The 25,030-nt window shown below is 46.3% G+C and overlaps 1 protein-coding gene across 2 annotated transcripts in view; it reads left to right on the forward strand.

The window, feature by feature from the left end:
* GPC6 (glypican 6) overlaps nucleotides 1-25,030 on the forward strand; it is a 1,207,844-nt gene that overhangs the window by 624,956 nt on the left and 557,858 nt on the right. For both annotated transcript variants that reach the window (XM_084844735.1, XM_084844736.1), the window contains exon 3: nucleotides 702-1,093. In XM_084844735.1, coding sequence (XP_084700861.1) covers nucleotides 702-1,093 — 392 coding nt within the window. The remainder of the gene's footprint in view (nucleotides 1-701; nucleotides 1,094-25,030) is intronic.

Consider the following 25,030-nt stretch of genomic DNA (forward strand, 5'->3'; position numbering starts at 1 on the left):
TGCATTACCATACACACTTACTTGTGAGTAAGCCTGAGTGAACACAGTGGAAGTTGCTTTTGAATAAACCTGCACAGTATTGGACTGTTTATTATTCTTTCTTTTTTAAAAAAGCAAAGGCAACACAATTATTTGAGCAAATGTCTTCCCCAAGACATTAAAGCAGGGATGATCAACTTGGGGGGGTGGCCATTTTGCCTTCCCCTGGCCCTGTGGCAGCCCCCCACTCCTGCCTCCGCCAATTCGGTGGCAGTTGCCAAACATTTGGTAGTAAATATATCAAATGTAGCTTGTTCTCCTTTAAATTTGACCTTTCAACCACTCTGGAGCAGCTATAGTGCAGTAAAAGGTCAAACTTCATATGAGAGCAAGTTAAATTTGACCCATTTACTGCTCCATAGTGGTAAACCACTAGGCTGTTTGTTGGTGCCACAAATCCCAGCAGCGTGGTGGGATGGGGTGGCAGGGGCCACACCAAGGGTGGCAGAGGCTGCATGTAGCCTACATGGTATTTGTTGCCAACCCCTACATTAAAGGATACAACAGATATGATACACTGCAATCATCATTACTGTAGGGTGTTGCTGTTGTTGTTATAGCTGTCAGCATCATAATCGCTATTATCATTATAATTGTTGCTAGGATTTTTGGTGGTGCTCTTGTTCTATTTTTCCTTACACACATGCTTCTTTTTTGTATAGAATTTTTCCGAGAACTCCTGGAGAATGCAGAGAGATCCTTAAATGACATGTTTGTACGGACGTATGGAATGCTATACATGCAGAATTCGGAAGTATTCCAGGATCTCTTCATAGAACTGAAGCGATATTACACTGGAGGCAACGTGAACTTGGAGGAAATGTTGAATGACTTCTGGGCTCGGCTATTAGAGCGAATGTTCCAGCTCATAAACCCCCACTATCATTTCTCCGAGGACTATCTAGAGTGTGTAAGCAAATACACAGACCAGCTTAAGCCTTTCGGGGACGTACCTAGGAAACTGAAGGTTCAAGTGACAAGAGCCTTCATCGCTGCAAGGACCTTTGTTCAGGGACTGACCGTAGGCAGAGAAGTTGCTAACAGGGTATCTAAGGTAATCTAAGTGATTTCTTTTTTTATTGCTGGTGCTTTCAAGTTGCTTCACTGGAGACCTGAGCTCCTATTCGGCACTGTCATTGATGGTGTGCAACTTTTGATCTGTGTCACCATTATAGCTAAAGGGGAAGTTCGTTGGTGTGTGAATAACTGTAGCATGTTTCCCCCCTTGGATTCTCTCAAAATGATAGCAGGACTGCCAAGATTTCCATTTAGAAAGCAACGTTGTGTCAATATTCATGTAGCGCAAAGCCCTTTATTATTGGAAGGCCAGTGATACCACTTAGCTAGCCCCTCATTCTTCGCCCTGCATGAATCTCAATCTCTCAGCAGATTCAGACACATAGAAAAAGCAATGTGATGTACCTGAATGATGCCAGTTCCAATTACAACTAATGGATTGTATGTTTGATGCCACATATGGAAAGCTAGCATAATAGGAAAGTCCGAAGTGGCACAACCTAAGGATCAAACTGAGCATAATAGTACAAGAGATCTATTAGTAGGATTGCCCACATTTGTTTATTATCTTCATCTAATTAGTGTCCCCATGCAGTGGCTTTCAATATTGTGGAAATGGTACTCTGGTAGAGGATTTTACCCTTTCCTTCCCAATCCCCAGTCTAAATCACATACATACAAGAAAGTGGCTATTAGCTGTGGAAGGGGGTGGGGGTGGCACAGCATCTGCACTTGTCTCAAGGCCCCCTCCTACTCACACAGCTAATTACAGGTTGGGGAAAGGAATTACGATCAAGGATAAGACAAGAAAGGGCTATACACATCCTCACCCAGTGAGTCTCTTTCCTGATCTTCAAAGCAGCCACATGGAGTTGCAAATTAGTAAAACCAACACCATGACACTCCTGCTCGAATGCTCAGAATTCAGAAGATCAGCCAAGATCTACCATTGCTGGTGGTTGGGTGTAAGTGATCTGTGCCCTGCTGGAAAGATCAGTGGCTTGAAGCAATATGAGTTGTTGTATGCCCCAGCAGTGGGCTGCCAAGGTTTGGAGGTGCTGAGATAATGATAAGCCAGACCCAGGTTTGCTTACACGGAGACTTTATTGAGTACTTACAGCACACAAGCGTACCCAGTGGTTGGATAAGACAGCTTCTCTGAACCTAGAGCCAAGGGGTAGAATGGGTTTTGTATCATACATGTCAGCAGTGAGGCAGCATGAGAGCAGCAAGCGTTAATTAGCATACATCTGCAACTTTCCCAGCATAGGCTACCAGCCCCACATCAGAGGGGAAACAATCAGAACTTTTCCAGCACAGCCACCTGTAGCTCGGCATAAACATAGCTTCACTTCTCAGGCACATCCTAGGCCCTGATAAAATACTAGCCGTTAGCATGGAATGTGCTGAGGCAGCCCTATTGACCTTTGACTCATCTCACATGCTCAGAGGCCCACTAGCAAGGGAATTGCACTAATAATGAACCTAAGCCAAGCATTATGGATCTCTAGGCCCCTCTAAAACTACAGGTGACTTGGTTACAGGCCTGGGGCCATTACAGTTGTGAATCCCCTTTTCAGGTTTTAGTACCAGTCCATTCTGTCTTGAGCTTCCTTCTCCTGTAAATGGTTGGCATCCTGTAATACATTGAAGTAGTGTTGCCACCACGTTTTGCATAATGCATAATTCAAGAGAAATGTGAAGAGTCCTTCTCAAGTGAAATATCCACATGAATTTTGAGGGATTGTGTTTGAATACTTATCTATTTATCTGGTGTGATGTTGTTGTTTTTGCATTCTGTTTTCCAAATGCTTGAGACAGCTTACAAGAGTATTGACATTTTTCATGGGGTACATCTCTGTTTGCAACCAAAAATACCTACCTATATCAAAAGTGAAGCTATGCCTGACAGAACAGAACTTTTTTTAACAAACTAAGAGTTGATAAGTTTGGTGTTTTTTAATGTTGTTCTTATTTCTGGAGCATCCATGTCAAGGAGGCACTCTACATTAGACGTCCTGCCCTCCTGCTTACCATCTAAAAGACTGGACATAGAAGGGAACAGTGCCAGCCCTACCATTAAACGAAGTGAAGTGGTTGCCTCAGGTGGCACATGCTGGAAGGCAGCAGCAAATTGTTAAGAGGAGATAATTGTGTGCCACATAGCAGGTCCTGCACCCCTTAAACTAGCCTGTTCCCTTCAGGTGTGGTGGAGGATGCTTTCCCATTGTCAGTGTTGCAGAAAGATTCAAGTGACAGTCCAGTCAGCTTTTGTACAGGGAATGGGAGGGGTGTCATGTTGTCTTTCTCCTCAATCAGCAAAATGTCTTGGGCCAGGTGTGCAAGAGAAGGGGAGCTGAGGGAAAAGGTAGAGGAGAGAGATTTGTTTGAACAAAGAGATGAGTTGGTGGCCATTTACATCCATCTGGATCCTGGGTGATCTTCCCTCACTCATATTTTTCCTGAGACTTAAGGGATTGAACTTCCCAGTGGCCCATGGTCCTCTAGCTGGTGACAGAGGTTAGAGTACCTTCTCCCTTGCTCTGCTCTACAAATAGATGCATAATGATGAGAAGACCTCTTGGTCAAAAGAGTAGCCATTATTACATTAGGATATTGTGTGCTACGTTGTGGAAAAAGTTGTTAAATCTTTCTAGTAGTTTCCATGATAGCAGTAGGGAAGAGAGTATTCTAGAAGGTGTTTGTTTGTTTGTTTGTTTTCTCAGATCCATATTATACAACTTCTGATAAAATACATTTAGAGATTTAACTTTTGCCTTTCAACAGATTTATTATTGGAATGTAGTGTATTTTTAATTTTTTAGAAAAATCCTTAAACACACGCATGGTACACTGTATAGTGCCTTAGCTGTTTGCACATTGCCCCCAGAATTCTACTGTGGCCAAATGACCAACATAAGAAAAAAAGCATCTGATATGAAAATACTTTTGCCAGTCTTTTTGTCTATGAAGAAATTCTCTCAACCTGCAGAGTAAATAAATAATGTAAAAAAAAAAAATGGAACTCTGTTAGGGATGTACAAAAGTCACTTACCTTTTCAATGGGGTGATTCGCGGTGGGGGGGAGGCGCTCCGCACCTCCCCCCGAAATCCTAACCTGGCCGGCTCCGCTCCGCAGCAACTCCATGGAGCCGCTGGCTGGGTGCATTCGCAGGCGCCGTGTGGGGCCTGTGGAAGCAAATGGCGGTGGCTATGGCAGCCGCCATTTGCGTTCCTGTTTTTTGGCCATGATAGGCTACGTAAATATTTACATAGCCTATCACAGCAAAAAAAGGGAACGCAAATGGCGGTGGCTACGGTGGCCACCATTTGCGTTCCCTTTTTTTTTGCCATAATAGGCTACATAAATATTTAAGTAGCCTATCACGGCCTCCGCAGGGATGCAAATGGCTTAGTATTTACGTAGCCTATCACGGCAAAAATAGGGAAGCAAATGGTGGCTGCAGACGCAGCTGCCATTCGCAAAGCAGCGCGAACGGCACCAGGTAAGTGTCCCGTTTCACGCGCCTTTTGTGGGGTGGGTGTGGGACTTTGTTCTGCCACAGATTTCAGGGGGCTGAATGCACTGGCATTCAGCCTCACCGAATGGCAGAATTCACCATGGCAGAATTCTCTGACATCTGTGCATTTGAGTGACACTGCTGGATTTCAGAATTAACACATTCCCATCTTAGGTGCTCTCCTTACATGTTGCCTATTCATATTTGGAATTTACTGCATATCTCAGTCCAGTGGAAGCTGGTGGCTCTGATGTCAGTGGGGCTGTACATCTGCTTTAGGTTTCAGTTAGAACCAGTCAGAACTCTAAAGGGGCTATCCACAGTGCTGAACCCAACCCCCAAAATAGGTTCAGCACCTTGGATGGCTCCTTTAGAATTCTAACTGGTTTTGACTGAAACCCAGAGCGGATTCACAGCCCCACTGACATTGGAGCCCCCAGCCTCCAACGGTTCAATCATTCCTGGATCAGGAACATATCTGATCAATGTCAGCCAGTATTATCCCATTTTGCATGGAGGGGTGGGCACTGAGGCTGAGATAATGATCTCTTGCCTACAGCACAGCAAGTGAATTGCTGAGGTGATATTTCAACCCAATTGGTGGCTTCTTGGCCACTACATTTTTTGAGCCACTCCACTACAACAGGTCAGGTCTTTTCTCAAAGCCATATGCTTGACAGCTGAACACAGAACGCAAAACACAGAAAGGGATGACATCAGCATCCCCAGAGAATGGATTATTTGCTCGCTCAAAGGTTACATGTTGAGCAGAGCTGACACCTTGGGACTGATGAAGGAAGGCCGAGCACTGATTGTCATTTCTACATGCATCAGTCTTTGTGGAGACTTTAGTTTTGACTTATGACTTTGGAAGGTGCCAGTAGCAAGTCAAAAGGCCGTGCATGAGTTAATAACTATAAAACATCATTCAGATAGATGAATTCTTAAGTCTGCATTCACGCAGCCTTACAGGCCCCATCGTAGCACTAACAAATGTGTGTAACAAAGGTACTCTGCAGAGCACACAGGATACCCAGCGTAAAATGACAGAATGAAGACCCTGCTTGTATAAGGATGGGCAGATCTGTCAATGCTGGTTTTCCTCCATTTCTCATTTTTCCAATCTTATGTTTGGTTCATCTCAGACTTTGAGAATTTCTCCAGTCTTAAGTTTAGTTCATCCCAAATTTTGAGAATTCCTTCCCACAAAACACACACACTCATGTTTACATAGATATTCATAAGCAGTTTTGTGCATAATTCTTCTAATACATGTATTTTTGTATACATTTTCGCAAGCAATTTTCCTAATACAATGCATTTTAAAACATTATTTCCCCTATTATATTGTCCTTTTAGGCATTTTTTAAATTGGAAAACATCAATGAAAAATTCAGAGAAGTGTGAATTTCAAAGGATAACAGAGATTTGGTCCATGAAAGTGTGAAATTAGGTAAGTTCACATTAAAATGTGAACTGAACACATTTCCCCCCAGTCCCTATTCTTATTTCACCTCCTGTAGATTTAGGCTCCCCTTCATGGATCACTGCCTTGTTGTGGCGAAGGGGCTTGCGTAATTCAGTGAAGCCATAAGCTATGCCGTGCAGGGCCACCCAAGATGGACAGGTCATGGCGGAGAGTTCTGACAAAATGTGGTCCACTGGAGAAGGAAATGGCAACCCACTCCAGTATTCTTGCCAAGAAAACCCCATGGAACGTATCACAAGGCTAAAAGATATGACGCAGGAAGATGAGCCCCTCAGGTCGGAAGGTGTCCAATATACTACTGGGGAAGAGCAGAGGGTATTTCCAAGTAGCGCCAGAAAGAGTGAAGCAGCTGGGCCAAAGCCGAAAGGACACTCAGCTGTGGATGTGTCCGGTGGTGAAAAGAAAATCCGATGCTGTAAAGAACAATATTGTTTAGGAACCTGGAATGTCAGATCAATGAATCAGGGTAAGCTGGAGGTGGTCAAACATGAGATGGCAAGATTGAACATCGACATCTTGGGAATCAGTGAACTAAAATGGACAGGCATGGGTGAATTTAATTCAGGTGACCATCATATCTACTATTATGGGCAAGAATCCCTTAGAAGAAATGGAGTAGCACTCATAGTCAACAAAAGGGTGGGAAAAGCAGTACTGGGGTACAATCTTAAAAATGATAGAATGATCTCAGTACGAATCCAAGGCAAACCATTCAACATCACAGTAATTCAAGTCTATGCCCCAACCACTGATGCCAAAGAAGCTGAGGTTGATCGTTTCTATGAAGACCTACAATAGGGGTGCATGAAAGTCACTTACCTGGTCTCGCAGCTTGCTTCGCGGTGGGGGGGAGGTGCTTCGCTGCTCCCCCCTAAGTTCAGGCCGGGGGGGGAGGCTTCCCTACTCGCCCGGCCGAAATTCAGGCCGGGGGGAAGGCTTCCCACCTCGCCCGGCCGAAATTCAGGCCTGGGAGAAGCGCCCCGTCTCCCCGGCCACGAACTTCAAAAGAAAAAAAAAAACGCCCCTGTGATAGGCTATGTAACGATTTACGTAGCCTATCACGGCTAGATCTGCAAAGTCAGCCATGATAGGCTACGTTAATCGTCACGTAGCCTATCACGGGTGACTTTGGGGAAAAAAAAAAGCGCGTACGCAAATGGCGGCCCCCATAGGGAGCCGCCATTCGCATTCCTTATTTGGTCCCTGTAGTCTACGTAAAGATTTACGTAGACTACGGTGAAAATAAGGGCAACAGGACCCGCCGCCGGGAGGGACATTCGTGAAAGTCCCATCCCGGGGGGGGCGGGGGGCGGGGGGGCAGAGAATTTCTCCCCGAACAACCTTCGGAGGACCGAATGCGTTGGCGCTCGGCCCCCTGAAGTTTCGGGGAGAAATTCTCCTCCATCCCTACCTACAACACCTTCTAGAACTAACACCAAAAAAATTGTCCTCTTCATCATAGGGGATTGGAATGCTAAAGTAGGAAGTCAAGAAATCACTGGGATAACAGCCAGGCATGGCCTTGGTGTACAAAATGAAGCAGGACAAAAGCTAATAGAGTTTTGCCAAGAGAACACACTGATCATAGCAAACACTCTTTTCCAACAGCACAAGAGACGACTCTACACATGGACATCACCAGATGGTCAATATCGAAATCAGATTGATTATGTCCTTTGCAGCCAAAGATGGAGAAGCTCTATACAGTCAGTCAAAACAAGACCTGGAGCTGACTGTGGCTCAGATCATGAGCTGCTTCTTGCAAAATTTCGGCTTAAATTGAAGAACGTAGGGAAAACCACTAAACCATTCAGGTATGACCTAAATCATATCCCTTATGAATATACAGTGGAGGTGAGGAATAGATTTCAGGAATTAGACCTGATAGACAGAGTGCCTGAGGAACTATGGACGGAGGTCCGTAACATTGTTCAGGACGCAGCAACTCAATCCATCCCAAAGAAAAAGAAATGCAAGAAAGCCAAGTGGCTGTCTGATGAGGCTTTACAAGTAGCTGAGGAAAGAAGGGAAGTGAAAAGCAAGGGAGAAAGGGGAAGATATACCCGACTGAATGCAGAGTTCCAGAGAATAGCAAGGAGTGACAAGAAGGCGTTCTTAAATGAACAATGCAAAGAAATCGAGGAAAACAACAGAATGGGAAAGACTAGAGATCTCTTCAAGAAAATCGGAGATCTCAAGGGAACATTTTGTGCAAAGACGGGCATGATAAAGGACAAAGAAGGCAGGGACCTAACAGAAGCAGATGAGATTAAGAAGAGGTGGAAAGAATACACAGAAGAACTATACAGGAAAGATCTGAATGTCCCTGATAGCCATGATAGTGCGGTCACTGAACTTGAGCCGGACATCCTAGAGAGTGAAGTCAAGTGGGCCTTAGCAAGCATTACTAACAGCAAAGCTAGTGGAGATGACAGTATTCCAGCTGAGCTATTTAAAAATCTTAAAGATGATGCTGTTAAAGTGCTGCATTCAATATGCCAACAAATTTGGAAAACTCAACAATGGCCACAAGACTGGAAAAGGTCAGTTTACATTCCAATTCCAAAGAAGGGCAATGCCAAAGAGTGTTCAAACTACCGCACAATTGCACTCATTTCACATGCTAGCAAGGTGATGCTCAAAATCCTACAAGCTAGGCTTCAGCAGTATGCGAACTGAGAACTACCGGAAGTACAAGCTGGGTTTCGAAGAGGCAGAGGAACTAGAGATCAAATCGCCAACGTTCGCTGCATCATGGAGAAAGCAAGAGAATTCCAGAAAAACGTCCATTTCTGCTTCATTGGCTATGCTAAAGCCTTTGATTGTGTGGATCACAACAAACTGTGGCAAATTCTTAAAGTGATGGGAGTACCAGACCACCTTACCTGTCTCCTGAGAAACCTGTACGTGGGTCAAGAAGCAACAGTAAGAACCAGAGATGGAACAACTGATTGGTTCAAAATTGGGAAAGGAGTACGACAAGGCTGCATATTGTCACCCTGCTTATTTAACTTATATGCAGAGTACATCATGAGAAAAGCCGGGTTGGATGAATCACAGGTCGGAATTAAGATTGCTGGGAGAATTATCAACAACCTGCGATATGCAGATGATACCACCCTAATGGCAGAAAGCGAAGAGGATCTAAAGAGCCTCTTGTTGAGGGTGAAAGTGGAGAGTGCAAAAGCTGGTTTGAAACTCAACGTTAAAAAAACTAAGATCATGGCATCCAGCCCCATCACTTCCTGGAATATAGAAGGGGAAGAAATGGAAGCAGTGACAGATTTTACTTTCTTGGGCTCTAAGATCACCGCAGACGGTGACTGTAGCCATGAAATTAAAAGACGCTTGCTCCTTGGGAGGAAAGCTATGGCAAACCTAGACAGCATAGTAAGAAGCAGAGACATCACCTTGCCGACAAAGGTCCGTGTAATCAAAGCTATGGTTTTCCCAGTAGTAATGTATGGCTGTGAGAGCTGGACTATAAGGAAGGCTGAGCGCCGAAGAATTGATGCTTTCGAACTGTGGTGCTGGAGAAGACTCTTACGAGTCCCCTGGACTGCAAGGAGGTCAAATCAGTCCATCCTAAAGGAAATCAACCCTGAGTGCTCATTGGAAGGACAGATACTGAAACTGAAGCAGAAATATTTTGGCCACCTAATGCGAAGAGAAAACTCTCTGGAAAAGACCCTGATGCTGGGAAAGACTGAAGGCAAAAGGAGAAGGGGATGGCAGAGGATGAGATGGCTAGATAGCATCACCGATGCAATGAATATGAACTTGAGCACACTCCGGGAGAGAGCGGAGGACAGGAAGGCCTGGCGTGCTATGGTCCATGGGGTCACGAAGAGTCGGACACGACTGAACGACTGAACAACAAGATTTAGGCTCCCAGAATACTGCCTGTGCCAATACCTAGACATCCAGTCACCACATTTTAAATGGGCAAATTTGATTGCCCAGGTCACTTTCTAATTCCTATTGCTCACATCCCCCTAAGTAACTGAGCAAGAAAGTCAGAATCTCATGAGTGAAATGCATTTAGCTAACCAATTTTGTAGTTCTTTTTTTAATCTACCAGTTATGTACAGTACAAGCTTTACACATTCTGAAGTCCATCACCTACCAGTGATGGCTGGTGAGGTGGTTCTTAGGTGGAATTTCACAAAAAACAAAACAGGTGAGCAGATGCTTAAATCCTCCTCTCCCAAAGTACCATGATCCCAATACGAATGGGGGCTGTGCAGTGGAGGCTGGGGGCTCCGATATCAGTGGGGCAGTGAATTCGCTCTGGGTTTCAGTTAGAACCAGTCAGAACTCTAAAGGAGTTATCCAAGGTACTGAACCCAACCCCCCAAATAGGTTCAGCACCTTGGATAGCTCCTTTAGAGTTCTGACTGATTCTGACTGAAACCCAGAGCGGATTCACTGCCCTACTGACATTGGAGCCACCAGCCTCCACTGGGGCCGTGATGCTTACAGGAGAATAAAGAAAGCACACACGCATAGCTCCACTATACATACTTAACAAATGTTTAGTTTGGCCCTGACATCAACTCCCAAGCAGGCAAGTGGAGTTCCACCAAGGCCCCACAAGCTGAGCCAGCTCCCCCAGCACTTTGTCTCTGGCAGCCTGCCTGGTACAGTGAAAGGCAGGGCACCCCTTCCTGCTAAAGGTGTTGCTTGCCAGCAACTTATAATAAGGGCTCACCAGCTCCAGACAGGCAGACAGGGAGCATAGCTGGGTTTGGGGAGTACTGACTGTGCCGCCTCTGCTGCCTTCTCTCCCACTGCTCAATATACAGTCCAGTAATGAGCTCAGCTTCTCACTCCAAAATGAAGAGTGAGAAGGATAGCCCATGTCTGAAACAAAGTAGGAAGAGTGGGGTGCTCTGAGGGCTTTAAAAGCAAGTACTGCTTTATGGTTGCACCAAGCACTGCTCTAATGGGGTCTGTGTGTGTTTGGGGGTGTGGGGGTGGGGGAGGAAAGTATACTCACACAACAAAGAACCCAGTAAATTGCCTACAGGAGCCAGGTGAGGGATCCTTTTAAACATATCCAGTTCTTTAAAGGCTCTCGTTGCGCTACATAGTGCACACAAGCTCTATGGTGTATGCGTTCATATATTTTCACAATAAAGCATCATCTATCCACTCCATCACAGATGAAGCAGTTTCTTTGACTTTGATGCTGTCAATTGAGCAGCAAACAAAACAATCCCTCTAAAAGGGGTTGTTTTCCATCCGGCATAACTCCTTTTACACCTGCACCTATCATTTTGAAATTTTGCATGGTTCTTGCATAGAGACACCTTTATGGTATATGCCTTTTTCATGAAATTTGCTCAAATAACCACATGGGGGAGATTTAAAAGACTCCCCTTGCCCCCAGAGCCCTGCACTTATCCTTCTGAAAATTTTCAGATTATTTACCTAGGAGCACCTCTGACATGTGTAACATTTTCAGACAAATTGCCCACGGTGGGATAAGCAAACCCTTTTGTGGAAACACCCAGAATTTAAAGACTTCCATTCCAGAAAACTCCCAGCACCTATCTGTCTGAAATTTTGCAGGCTTCATCCCCTCTGAAGGGGAAATGATTGCAACAACTTTCATTGAATTCCTCCAAGAAATAAAAAGAATTGTAGGGCCAGGTACACAAAGAATTCCTGCACCTATTTGTCTCACATGTGCTGCGCTTCATCCACTTGGAAGGGGCTACTATTCCTGTGAATTGCATCCAGTTCTATCCCAAAGAAACAATGTTATATCCATCGGTGAATTTCTCCATTATAATCAGTTGGGAGACAAATGAAGCTTTGGATTTCCTAAGCAAGATTCTTAGTTGTATTCAAGTCAGAGCAGGTGCCCTCTAAAATCTTGCCTTTGGTGCACACCCCTAATCATAATTTACACTCTTCTATGATGCCTATAGAAGTGAACACTCCAAGAGTTATGTACACAAAATCAGATCAAACAACACACTACTCTACTTAACTATCCTAAGTGGTCATACTATCCATTAAGAGCTCAGAAGACTGTTTACCCTTGTTGCAGTATTACATATACTACCCTCAGCATTGCACAGTGAGTGTTGTGCCTTTCCCTTTCAAAAGAATTCCTTGCTCTCTTATTATTTTTCACTGCTCTAGTCTAAAATGAGACCATGAAAGTGGAAATCTGATCAAATAATTTATATGCATATCACAGAGGATAGTTGAGTAGGTAAAGAGTAGATGGATAAAATCCAGAATATAAAAATAAGTCAACTGTCACATTCCCCCGCCCACTCAGTACTGCAGTTCTTTGTAATCTGCTGGGCGGTGTTCAGATACAAAACGGAATGATGTGGATGATTTAGAGTCTTCATGATTAATGAATTTTTCAGTAAAGAATGTGCTTGCCTTGATTTCAGCTGTGCTTTTTTCCCCTTTTTTAAGGCAGCGTCTCTCTTCTAGTACTTTGAGAACTTACAACCTGTAGCTTTGACATATCTTTAATAAAGATAACGAAGTGTTTTCCATTGTTTCAGGAAATGCACTATAGTGGTGATGATTTTAATTTCCACTGTGCTGTAACGCTTCAAGAGACAGGCCTTTGCTGTGATGAAAGGAGAGAGGAAAAAGAAGTGATACTTTTCACTGGGCCACAGTTGTTGCAGAAGTATCACACTCTGTGCTGCTAATGTGTTATAGCAGCTATTTTGTTAGCTTCAGGTCGGGGAGGTGTGAGTTCGAATTCCTGCTCAGGTGTGAAGTGCCATGGGCAAGATACTAGCCCTCTACAAGGTTGCTGCGAGGATAAAATGAGATGATCCAATGTTTGTTTTAAACGTTTGAAAAATATTTTTAAACATGTAAATATTTTTATGCCACAGTTCATCAGATCAGATTCCTGGGTGGTGTACGTCAATCGAAGTGATAAATTATTTAAAACCTAGCACAATACATTAAAATACTTAACAGCACAGAACTGTAATAAAACACAGCATGCATGCATGCATGCATGCATATATATATATATATATATATATATATGGCAGATTATATGAATTAAAATTCCTGGGTAAATAAAAGCACATTAACCTGGTGCCAAATAGACTGTAAAGTAGTACAAAGGTGAAATACAAATGTGAGAAAAATAAATAATGCTGCTTTAACAAAATGACTTTTCCTTTACATTAGTGAAATCTCTGTTACATAACTTTCTGATACAGATTGCCAGTGTATAACTCAGTGCAGGCTCTGCTGCATTCAGAATGTAGAGTTAAAATTGCTGAAGAAGAAGAAGAAGAAGAAAAATCAACTGGATTCAGAATTTGAGGTGGGGGATTGTATTCTTTCATGAAACCAAGCAAAAAAGACTTAGCCTACCCCCTCCTGTATCTCTGATGCACTGTATCACTTTCATGATTAAACTAGGGATGGACGAAACGGACTTACCTCATCCCGCAGCTTGCTTCGCGGTGGGGAGGAGGCGCTTCGCTTCTCCCCCCGAAGTTCAGGCGAGGGGGGGAAGCACCCCGCCTCGCCCGGCCGAAATTCAGGCCGGGTGGGAAGCGCCCCATCCCTCGCCGGCAAAATTCAGGCCGGGTAGGAGCGCCCCGTCTACCCGGCCGCGAAAAAAAAAGTAAAAAAAACCAAAAAACACACACACCCGTGATAGGCTACGTAACGATTAACGTAGCCTATCACGGCTAGATTTCCAAAGTCAGCTGTGATAGGCTACGTTAATCGTCACGTAGCCTATCACGGGTGACTTTGAAAAAAAAAAAGCGCGTACGCAAATGGCGGCTCCCATGGGGACCACCATTTGCGTTCTTTATTTTGGCACATCTAGTCTACATAAAGATTTACGTAGACTACGGCGAAAATAAGGGGAACGCAAAAAGCGTTCCCTTATTTTCGCTGTAGTCTACGTAAATCTTTACGTAGACTAGACGTGCCAAACTAAGGAACGCAAATGGCGGCCGCCATGGGCGCTGCCATTTGCATACGCGCTTTTTTTTTCAAAGTCACCCGTGATAGGCTACGTGACGATTTACGTAGCCTATCACGGCTGACTTTGGAAATCTAGCCGTGATAGGCTACGTAAATCGTTACGTAGCCTATCACGGGTGTGTGTGGGTTTTTTTTACTTTACTTTTTTTTTTTGCACTGGCGGCGGCGGCAGCCGGTCGGGAGACCGGCCCCCGCCCCCAATGAACTGCCACCGAACCGCTGCCGGGACCTGCCGCCGAGAGGGACAGTCGCTGAAGGTAAGTCCCATCCCGGGGGGGGCAGCGGGGGGCCGGCGGAGAATTTCCCCAACACTTTCGGGGGGCCGAATGCGTCAGCATGCGGCCTCCTGAAGATTCGTGGAGAAATTCTCCGCCAACCCTAGATTAAACAGGGATATCATGAAGGGCCTGGGTTCTTTTTCTGTTTTTCATATAAATTACCTCAATAAGGAGGGTTGGAATAGTTAATTCATCAGTTTGTAAATCACATCTTCATTCCATCCCATTATTCTTTGTTCCATCACCTGTTGATACAAAGAAAGCATGGAAAACATCCACAGAAGGACTTTATCCCCTGAAAAGCTTTGCCCATATGAATAATGTGCAGATGATAATTGGAATTGTGCTAAATGACCCTTGTCATTTTTCAGGCCATACTAGTGCTTTTGGGAGGCCAAAATATAGGGGTGCATGAAAGTCACTTACCTGGTCTCGCAGCTTTTCGCGGTGGGGGGGAGGCGCTTTGCTGCTCTCCCTGCGAAGTTCAGGCCAGGGGGGGGAGGCTTCCCGCCTCGCCCGGCTGAAATTCAGGCCAGGGGGGAAGGCTTCCCGCCTCGCCCGGCCGAAATTCAGGCCGGGGAGGAGGCGCCTCACCTCGCCCGGCCGCGAAATTAAAAGTAAAAAAAAAAAACGCCCCCGTGATAGGCTACGTGACGATTAACGTAGCCTATCATGGCTAGATCTGCAAAGTCAGCCATGATAGGCTACGTAAATCGTCACGTAGCCTATCACGGGTGACTTAAAAAAAAAAAAAAAGTGTGTACGCAAATGGCGGCCCCCATAGGGAGCCGCCATTCGCATTCCTTATTTGGTCGCCATAGTCTACGTAATCTTTACGTAGACTACAGCGACCAAATAAGGAACGCGAATGGCGGCTCCCTATGGGGGCCGCCATTATCCGTACGTGCTTTTTTTTTTTAAAGTCACCCGTGATAGGCTACGTGACGATTGACGTAGCCTATCACGGCTAACTTTGCAAATCTAGCGGTGAGAGGCTACGTTAATCGTCACGTAGCCTATCACGGGGGCGGGTTTTTGTTGTTGTTGTTGGAATGGCGGCGACGGCAGCCAGTCGAAAGACCGGCTGCCGCTCCCGCCCCAGACGAAGACCCGACGAACTGCCGGCCAGACCCGCCGCCGGGAGGGACATTCGGGAAAGGTAAGTCCCGTCCCGGGGTGTGTGCGGGGGGTGGGTGTGTGTGGAGAATTTCTCCCCGAAACTTGTTCGGGGGGCCGAACACGTTGGCGCTTGGCCCCCCGAAGTTTCGGGGAGAAATTCTCCGCCATCCCTACCAAAATATTTCCCAAATTCCTGTTAGTGCTGGGAATACTTAGCTTTTTCATGCATGTCACTGGCATTGTTTCTCTGCTGCTCTGCTGCTGATTAGGCACTTTTGAAAAACCAGGTCTTCTTCCTGAGAATAGTCATATAGAAGATCCCAGCCAATAAAGGATTACATAATGAACAGGATGTCTTTATATAGATACATAGCCAACCAGAATTGGATACGTGATGTCATTCCAGTAGCGCAAATGATGCTGCGCTTGCAGAAACTCGGTTCCGAACTGTGAGCAAGAAACGAATCCAACTAAAGTTCTGTTTGCGCAAGTGCAGTTGAGCAACCATTTGCAGCACTGAGGTGGAATTTGGAGAACTTTGGTGAGCTCACGTGTAGTTGATTTCCAGCTGGTTGCACAAGCATAATGCATGAGCACTTGCACAACAGAAAGATTCGGCAGAGCTCCACTAGCGCTATTTGAATTTAGGGTTGTCTGTCATGGGGAAATCTGGCCCCTTTGGGGGCCCAATGGATCCCCACAACAGACTCAGCATGGCCTGCATAGGCAGGCTGATCCACGGTAAAGTTTCCAAAAGAGTGGGGGTGACTTGAAAGGGGGTGACTTAAGAGTTATTTGATATGTTAATGTTTTTCAAAATAGAGATATCAGAAAGGCACATCTTTTGCAGAGAAGGGGTGGCATATGCAGAAAAGAGCAAACAAAATGGGGCTGGAGTAACTCCCCTGTGAGGAAAGATTACAACATTTGAGACTTATTAGCTTAGAAAAAATGCAAGTAAGGGAGGATGAACACATGGTCATTCAATGGAACTGAATGGTGGGAGATTCAGGACAGATAAAAATAAGTACTTCTTAAACAGCACATAGTTAACCTATGGAATTCACTTCCTCAAGATGTAGTGATGGCCACCAACTTGGATGGCTTTAAGAGGGGATTAGACAAATTCATGGAGGACAAGGCTATCAATGGCTACTAGGCATGGTGCCTGCATATTAGTGCTGTGCTGAACATTTCTTCCACACTTTTTTTAACCATTCTCATTCAACTTTATAGAAAAGAAATTGCTTTCAAAAAGAAATTCAAAAGAGAAGAAAATTTCAGAGAAATTGTCATGCGTTGGGGTCAGCGTTCTTGTGCTTAGCCTTACTTATGAGTTGGCCAAGAAGTATGCATAAGTGTCCCGTCTTTCATTGTAAAATCGTCTCTCTAGCCTCCTCAGCTTCCCACACATCTATTAAAGGCCAGCAGAAGACATCATGAGGTAATTCCTTCCACAGGTCTTTTTCAGACCAGGAAGTACAGGCTAGGGATGGCGGAGAATTCCGCCACGGACTCCAATGAGGCCAGATTCTAAAGAAGAGTCCCAGGAGTCCTTGGTGGAATGGACCAACCCCCATCCCCCCCCCCGTAGTTCGCCCGGATGGACCCTACCTGCCGCCGGCTGGGTCCGGGTCCACTCGCTGAGTCTGCAGCCATCTGCTGCCCTCCATTTGTGTCCCTGCTCTTTTCATGATAGGCTACATAAATCTTTATATAGCCTATCACAGCAAAGAGCAGGGATGCAAATAGCATCCGCTACGCCATTTGCGTCCCTGCTCTTTGCCGTGATAGGCTACATAAAGATTTATGTAGCCTATCACGAAAAGAGCAGGGACGCAAATGGCGTCCACTACGCCGGACGCCATTTGTGTCTGCAGACCGGCAGTGGGTGGAAATCTGACTGCGGACAGACCTGGCCGGCAGCTCCACAGACTCGCTGCGGAGTGGAGCCAGCCAGGGAGGATTACGGGGGGAGGAACAGATTGCCCCCCCTGCAGACCCCAGGTGGACTGGTGAGTGGGGTTCGTACAACCCTAGTGCGAGCAGCCTGGGAGGCTATAGAGCAATGGAGAGACATAAAATAGAAAGAAAAGGTGCACACTGCAGCCTCAGCCACCGCGCAGCGATTAGGTAAACTAAAAAACACCATCAAAACAAATTCAGCATAAATTATAAAGTGCCCTGAGAATGAGGAAGAAAGGAAGCCTCTTTCACAGGGAAAGAAAATTTTCAGGAAGTTTTGGCAAAATTTGGCAGGAGTCCCCACCACCACCCACCACCATTTTGTGCAAAAGCCCTCTGCTGCTGTGAGCAACTGGCTCCTTTTCTCCCCTCCTGGGTCCCTCTCCTGTGCTTCCCTCTCATCCTCCATTTTGTGCACAGTGGGGCCACTATGTGTACAAGTCTTTTGTTCTCCCTCCCGAACCCCTCTCCTCCTTCTGTCCGTGCTACCATGGCAGTGTCAGCACCGGAGGGACAGGAGGAGGATGAGAGGGGCTTCCCTCTCATCGTCCTCCTGTACCACCACAGTCACCACAGAAGCAGATGTCAGGGTGGACACTGAGCCCATAGATTAGTTCTGATTCTGAGGAAGAGGAGCCGTTCCTGGGAGCAGAGTGTGCTCATCTTTCCCAGGGCCAACAGCTGACAGAGATAGGGTTGGCGGAGAATTTCTCCCCGAAACTTCGGGGGGCCGAGCGCCAACGTGTTCGGCCCCCCGAACAAGGTTCGGGGAGAAATCCTCCGAACCCCCCCGCCCCCCGCACACCCCCCGGGACGGGGCTTACCTTCGCCGAATGTCCCTCCCGGCGGCGGGTCCGGCCGGCGGTTCGGCGGGTGTTTGAGCTGGGCGGGAGCGGCAGCCGGTCTTTCGACCGGCTGCCGCCACCGCCATTGCAATCAAAGAAAAAAAAAAAAACCCTGATAGGCTACGTGATGATTCACGTAGCCTATCACGGCTAGATCTGCAAAGTCAGCCGTGATAGGCTACGTCAATCGTCACGTAGCCTATCACGGGTGACTTTGGAAAAAAAAAAAAGTGTGTACGGATAATGGCGGCCCCCATAGGGAGCCGCCATTCGCATTCCTTATTTGGACGCTGTAGTCTACGTAAACATTTACGTAGACTATGGTGACTAAATAAGGAACGCAAATGGCGGCTCCCTATGGGGGCCGCCATTAGCGTACGCGCTTTTTTTTTTTTAAAGTCACCCGTGATAGGCTACGTGACGATTGACGTAGCCTATCACGGCTGACTTTGCAGATCTAGCCGTGATAGGCTACGTTAATCGTCATGTAGCCTATCAGGGGGCGTTGTTTTTTTTTAAAAAAAACTTTCGCGTTCACGGCCGGGCGAGGCAGAAAGCCTCCCCCCCAGCCTGAATTTCGGCCGGGGCGAGGCGGGAAGCCTCCCCCCCAGCCTGAATTTCGGCCGGGGCGAGGTGGGAAGCCTCCCCCCCCGGCCTGAACTTCGTGGGGGGAGCAGCGAAGCGCCTCCCCCCCACCGCGAACGTCCTTCGAGGACAGGTAAGGGACTTTCGTCCACCCCTAGACAGAGATTCCTCCCACCGGCATTCCTAGCATAGATAGCAGTCCTGGGAGTGACAGAGCGCGGGAAGCAGACTTGCTGGACGCGCAACGCTGATGCAGAGAGCGGTGCCAAATGGAGGGCACGGAAAGGAGGCGTAGTGCCTGGTTGGCACGCAAACAACGGTTGCGCCCAGAGGATCCAAGGGAAAAGGGGAGGGACTCTCCCTAGCCCATACGTTCAGGGTCTGCCAGTGATTCCCTTTCAAACGGGGACCAACTGTTCCCATAGGTACTCTGCTGCTCATATCTAGTTGCTAACAGTAGAGTTGTTAAGTTGTAAAAGAGGAATAAAGCTTTGAAAAGAATCACTTTGTCTGTTTCTGGACTTGGCTACTGGATTAGACTAAGAGAGGCCTCCAAGGAGCCCTTGACAGCAGGGATGGATGGAGGAGAGCGGGGAGCCGCTCCCCTCTCCTCCTCCTGTTCCACTACCTTGGTGGCAGTGCTACAGCAAGGGCAGGAGGATGCATGAGAGGGGCGCCCCTCTCACTTCTGCCCTCGCTGTTGCACCACCAGAAAATCTGCCAGCTGGCCAGACTCAATGAGGGCCAAGTTAAGCCAGCTGGCAGATGGTCAGGTCGGAGTCCAGGGGACCAAGCCAGTGAAAGCTCACCAAGCTCCACTCAGCAAACAGATTTCTCCAACATCCCTATTTGAGTTTGAAGAATGACACCGTTAGATACTGCCCAAGGTAGCATTACTCTCATACTCAATGACCAAAATGTTTACTGTCTTTTAGTGGGCCACCCCCAAATCGCTGAAGTTTTGGCAGTTCAGCCACTGAAAATATTCTTAAGAAGTGCCCCCTCCCCCCATTCAACTTTACACTAATTATAATGGAAGCAAACTGTCAAGGCTACCTTAAATGTCTAGCATCTAACCGTGGCCATTCCATCAGGGTGCAGGATGGGGAGAGAAGGGAAGGAGGGCCATTCCATCAACAGTACTGGCAGGCTTGTTTCTAACTGACCTGTTAAGCCACTCTGAGAGCCTCTTGACAGAAGAGTGGGATAACAATGCTTCAGATAAATGACAGGGCCTATCAATTTTAGGTGATATTTGATAACTTAGGGATGCACTTCTCCATTCCTTAAATATGGCTAGTCTGATCAAAACTCCTTTTCCTTCAAAATGCCTCAGACATTTCACCAACTGGAAATACTCAAATTTGCCTCAAAATGTTACTTTAGGCAAACATTTAATAAGAAATTGAAGTTTAAAAAGAGACAGGCAGATGAACAGGCAGTCTGGCTGACAAATATTAAAATGTAGAAAGGAATGGGAAAAGAAAGAGAGAATTATTGTCTTTCAAAAAAGATCTGCAGGACACAGGAGAGGTTTGCTCAAGGGGAAGCCTAGATGGTTTTTCTTCCAATGTATCCATATGATCAGAATGGAAAGAGCTGAAAATGATAGGTTATATATGTTGCCTTATCTCCTTGGAGGAAAGACGTGATACTGATGTCAATAAATCAGCCAATTTCCTAAGACATCTCTTAAAATAAATACCATGGAGCCTCTGAAACTTAATGATGTTTTTGTGTGGCAAAAATATGAAGACCAGTAGACTCTCTTAAAGTATCCTTAGCCACAGAGGTACTCCCAGTTCCAAACCAAACACTTCAGCTATAGAATCTAGGAATGTATGAGAGATTCATTTCAGTTTGTTTTTGACCAGAATTCACACAATTCACACCTCCCTGACTCAAGCACAGACTTGAACACAATAGGTGGTTTAAGTCCATACATTTCTGAGCTTGCAAAGTGATTTGCAGACCAAAAGAAAAATGTGCTCGACAAGTGTGTACATTTGAAAAACGCACATGGATTCTTTTGTACTTTTGAAAACTGCGTACAAACATGCTTTTATCAATGGGAGAAAAGTGTGTATATATTTGATTTGATATTTGATTTGATGTGTACATATCAAAACTGCACAGTTGATGTGTACATTGGGGAAATGTGCATGAAAATGCTATGGATTTTCATAAGCAGAAGAAATTGGCATGGATTTTCATAAACAAAGAAACAAAGCTTGAAATCTGATATGGACATGAGTCGGAACGAGCTCTGAGGTGGAATTTGGAGAACTTTGGTAAGCTCAAGTTCAAGAACTTTGGTAAGCTCAACTGATTTGCACATCCTCAGTAGAGTCCCATATGAATTTGGTATCCAAATGACATATTTTTTCCAAGTGTTCACCCAGCCTATTACAGGATTAATCATCTCATCCATACTTTTCTTCAAGTTGGCTCCAGCCCACCTTTACAAAGAGCTGGTGGCCACTAGAAGCTGTGCCCCTTCTATGAGGAATGGTCCCATGCCCCAGAACAATATTTTAGGCTAACTGTCATGCACACACAACAAACACAGACACCCAGCCATGCTGCAAATAGAAGGAGTTTTGCCACCATCACAGTTGTGACTTGTACAAGGGATTAGCAAGCCAAAGGGGGAAAAAAGAACATAAGAACATAACAAGAGCCATGCTGGATCAGACCAAAGGTCTGTATAGTCCATCATTCAGTCCCCACAGTGGCCAACCAGATGCGTATGGGAAGTGTCAAGATCCAGGGAAGAGGTGGAGCTAGTGCTGTGCCACAATCTGCCCTCTAATTTCCTGAAAATTTTCTTTCCCTGTGAAAGAGGCTTCCTTTCTTCCTCATTCCCAGGGCACTTTATAATTTATGCTGAATTTGTTTTGATGGTGTTTTTTAGTTTACCTAATCGCTGCGAGGTGGCTGAGGCTGCAGTGTGCACCTTTTCTTTCTATTTTATGTCTCTCCATTGCTCTATAGCCTCCCAGACTGCTCGCACTAGGGTTGTACGAACCCCACTCACCAGTCCACCTGGGGTCTGCAGGGGGGGCAATCTGTTCCTCCCCCCGGAATCATCCCTGGCCGGCTCCACTCCGCAGCGAGTCTGTGGAGCTGCCGGCCAGGTCCGTCCGCAGTAGGGATGGCGGAGAATTTCTCCACGAATCTTCGGGAGACCGAGCGCCGAGGCATTCGGCCCCCTGAAAGTGTTGGGGAAATTCTCCACCGCCCCCCCCCCCCGGGATGGGACTTACCGTGGCCGAATGTCCCTCTCGGCGGCGGGTCCCGGCGGCAGTTCGGCGGCGGTTCGGCGGGGGCAGCAGCTGGTCTCCTGACCAGCTGCCGCCACCGCCATTACAAAATAAAAAAGTAAACACACACACACACACAACCGTGATAGGCTACGTGACGATTAACGTAGCCTATCACGGCTGACTTTGGAAATCTAGCCGTGATAGGCTATGTTAATCGTTACGTAGCCTATCACGTTTTTTTGGGTTTTTTTTTTCACTTTTTCTTTCGCGGCCGGGGAGACGGGGCGCTTCTCCCCGGCCTGAATTTCAGCCGGGCGAGGCGGGGTGCCTCCCCTCCCTTGCCTGAACTTTGGGGGGAGAAGCGAAGCGCCTCTCCCCCACCGCGGATCACCCCTGAGAAAAGGTAAGTGTCTTTCGTACATCCCTAGTCCGCAGCCAGATTTCCACCCGCTGCCGGTCTGCAGAAGCAAATGGGATCTGGCATAGTGGACGCCATTTTCATCCCTGCTCTTTTCGTGATAGGCTACATAAATCTTTATAAAGATTTTAGCCGGCGGCAGGTAGGGTCCATCCGGGCGAACTACGGGGGGGGGATGGGGGTTGGTCCATTGCACCACGGACTCCGGGGTAGGGATGGCGGAGAATTTCTCCCCGAAACTTCGGGGGGCCGAGCACCAACGTGTTCGGCCCCCCGAACAAGTTTCAGGGAGAAATCCTCCGGCCCCCCCCGCCTCCCCCCCGGGACGGGACTTACCTTCCCTGAATGTCCCTCCCGGCGGCGGGTCCGGCTGGCGGTTCGTCCGGTGTTCGAGCGGGGCGGGAGCGGCAGCCGGTCTTTCGACCGGCTGCCGCCCCCGCCATTGCAATGAAAGAAAAAAAAAAACACGTCCCCTGATAGGCTACGTGACGATTCACGTAGCCTATCACGGCAAGATTTGCAAAGTCAGCCGTGATAGGCTACGTGAATCGTCACGTAGCCTATCAGGGGACTTTTTTTTTTTTACTTTCGTGTTCGCGGCCGGGCGAGGCGGGAAGCCTCCTCCCCGGCCTGAATTTCGGCCGGGCGAGGCGGGAAGCCTCCCCCCCCGGCCTGAATTTCGGCCGGGCGAGGTGGGAAGCCTCCCCCCCCGGCCTGAACTTCGCGGGGGGAGCAGCGAAGCGCTCCCCCCCACCGCGAAAAAGCTGCGAGAAAAGGTAAGTGACTTTCGTTCACCCCTACTCCGGGGACTCTTCTTTAGAATCCGGCCTCATTGGAATCCGTGGCGGAATTCTCCGCCATCCCTAGCCTGTACTTCCTGGTCTGAAAAAGACCTGTGGAAGGAATTACCTCATGATGTCTTCTGCTGGCCTTTAATAGATGTGTGGGAAGCTAAGGAGGCTAGAGAGACGATTTTACAATGAAAGACGGGACACTTATGCATACTTCTTCGCCAACTCATAAGTAAGGCTAAGCACAAGAACGCTGACCCCAACGCATGACAATTTCTCTGAAATTTTCTTCTCTTTTGAATTTCTTTTTGAAAGCAATTTCTTTTCTATAAAGTTGAATGAGAATGGTTAAAAAAAGTGTGGAAGAAATGTTCAGCACAGCACTAATATGCAGGCACCATGCCTAGTAGCCATTGATAGCCTTGTCCTCCATGAATTTGTCTAATCCCCTCTTAAAGCCATCCAAGTTGGTGGCCATCACTACATCTTGAGGAAGTGAATTCCATAGGTTAACTATGTGCTGTTTAAGAAGTACTTATTTTTATCTGTCCTGAATCTCCCACCATTCAGTTCCATTGAATGACCATGTGTTCATCCTCCCTTACTTGCATTTTTTCTAAGCTAATAAGTCTCAAATGTTGTAATCTTTCCTCATAGGGGAGTTACTCCAGCCCCATTTTGTTTGCTCTTTTCTGCATATGCCACCCCTTCTCTGCAAAAGATGTGCCTTTCTGATATCTCTATTTTGAAAAACATTAACATATCAAATAACTCTTAAGTCACCCCCTTTCAAGTCACCCCCACCCTCCAAGTGCTCTCATAAAATAATTATTAATATGGGTATCCAAATAGCTGTAGCTTTTGCCACTGTCACTAAAGTCTCATTATTCCTGTGCAGGAACTTAACAATTAAATAAACATCTAATTTTTAATGGCTATTTGAAAACTTTTCTGAGCACCTGATATCAATTATGCAGTTGCCTTGCTTTCGAAACTGACTAAATCAATTTTTATCTCTGGCTTTCATTATTAAATTACACAGATAGCTGGTTTCTTGCCACAAACACGTTGCTTTCTGGGCAGAACGAAGCAAATGCAGTAATAGAATTAGAAGGTAAAGGCAAGGTTTAGCAGTGAAAAATGTGCCCTGCTAATTGCCAGTGATCACTTCGAGTTGCTGCCTGCCAGCCCGCTGCTTTTTAAAGACATTGAATCAATATCCTCACAAACTCAGTTTTCATGGTTTATAAATAAGCAGTCACCCTCTTTTCTAAGAGGGAAAGAGAAAGCTAAAAATAAAGGTCAATATCAAGTGTCACACTGATTCAGAATATAATTACTGGGATGGGAGGAACAAATATGACATACTGATAAAGCTGGTAATTAGGAGCCAAAACAAATAGTATATTAATGCTGGAAAATGCAATTTGAAGACAGTGATAAAGTGTTATGTGCATGGGATGGAAAAGGAGTTATTGCACAGTGGAAGCAAAATGCTACCTGTGCTAGGCCAGAACATATAAAACAATGCCAGGTAAAAATTGCCTCCTTTCCCAGGAGGTGTGTGTGTAGTTGAGAGCCATTTATCTCTTACATCATGTGTAGATTCATTTAAGTGGGTGTGGGGGGGTGCACGTGCGCGCGCGTGCATGCGTCTATGTTTGTATGTTTATACTTTCTCATTCACTCAGTGTGT

Source organism: Heloderma suspectum, chromosome 3 (assembly GCF_057233095.1).
Source record: "Heloderma suspectum isolate Gila_16-S chromosome 3, 16-S_ref, whole genome shotgun sequence".
NCBI lineage: Eukaryota > Metazoa > Chordata > Lepidosauria > Squamata > Helodermatidae > Heloderma > Heloderma suspectum.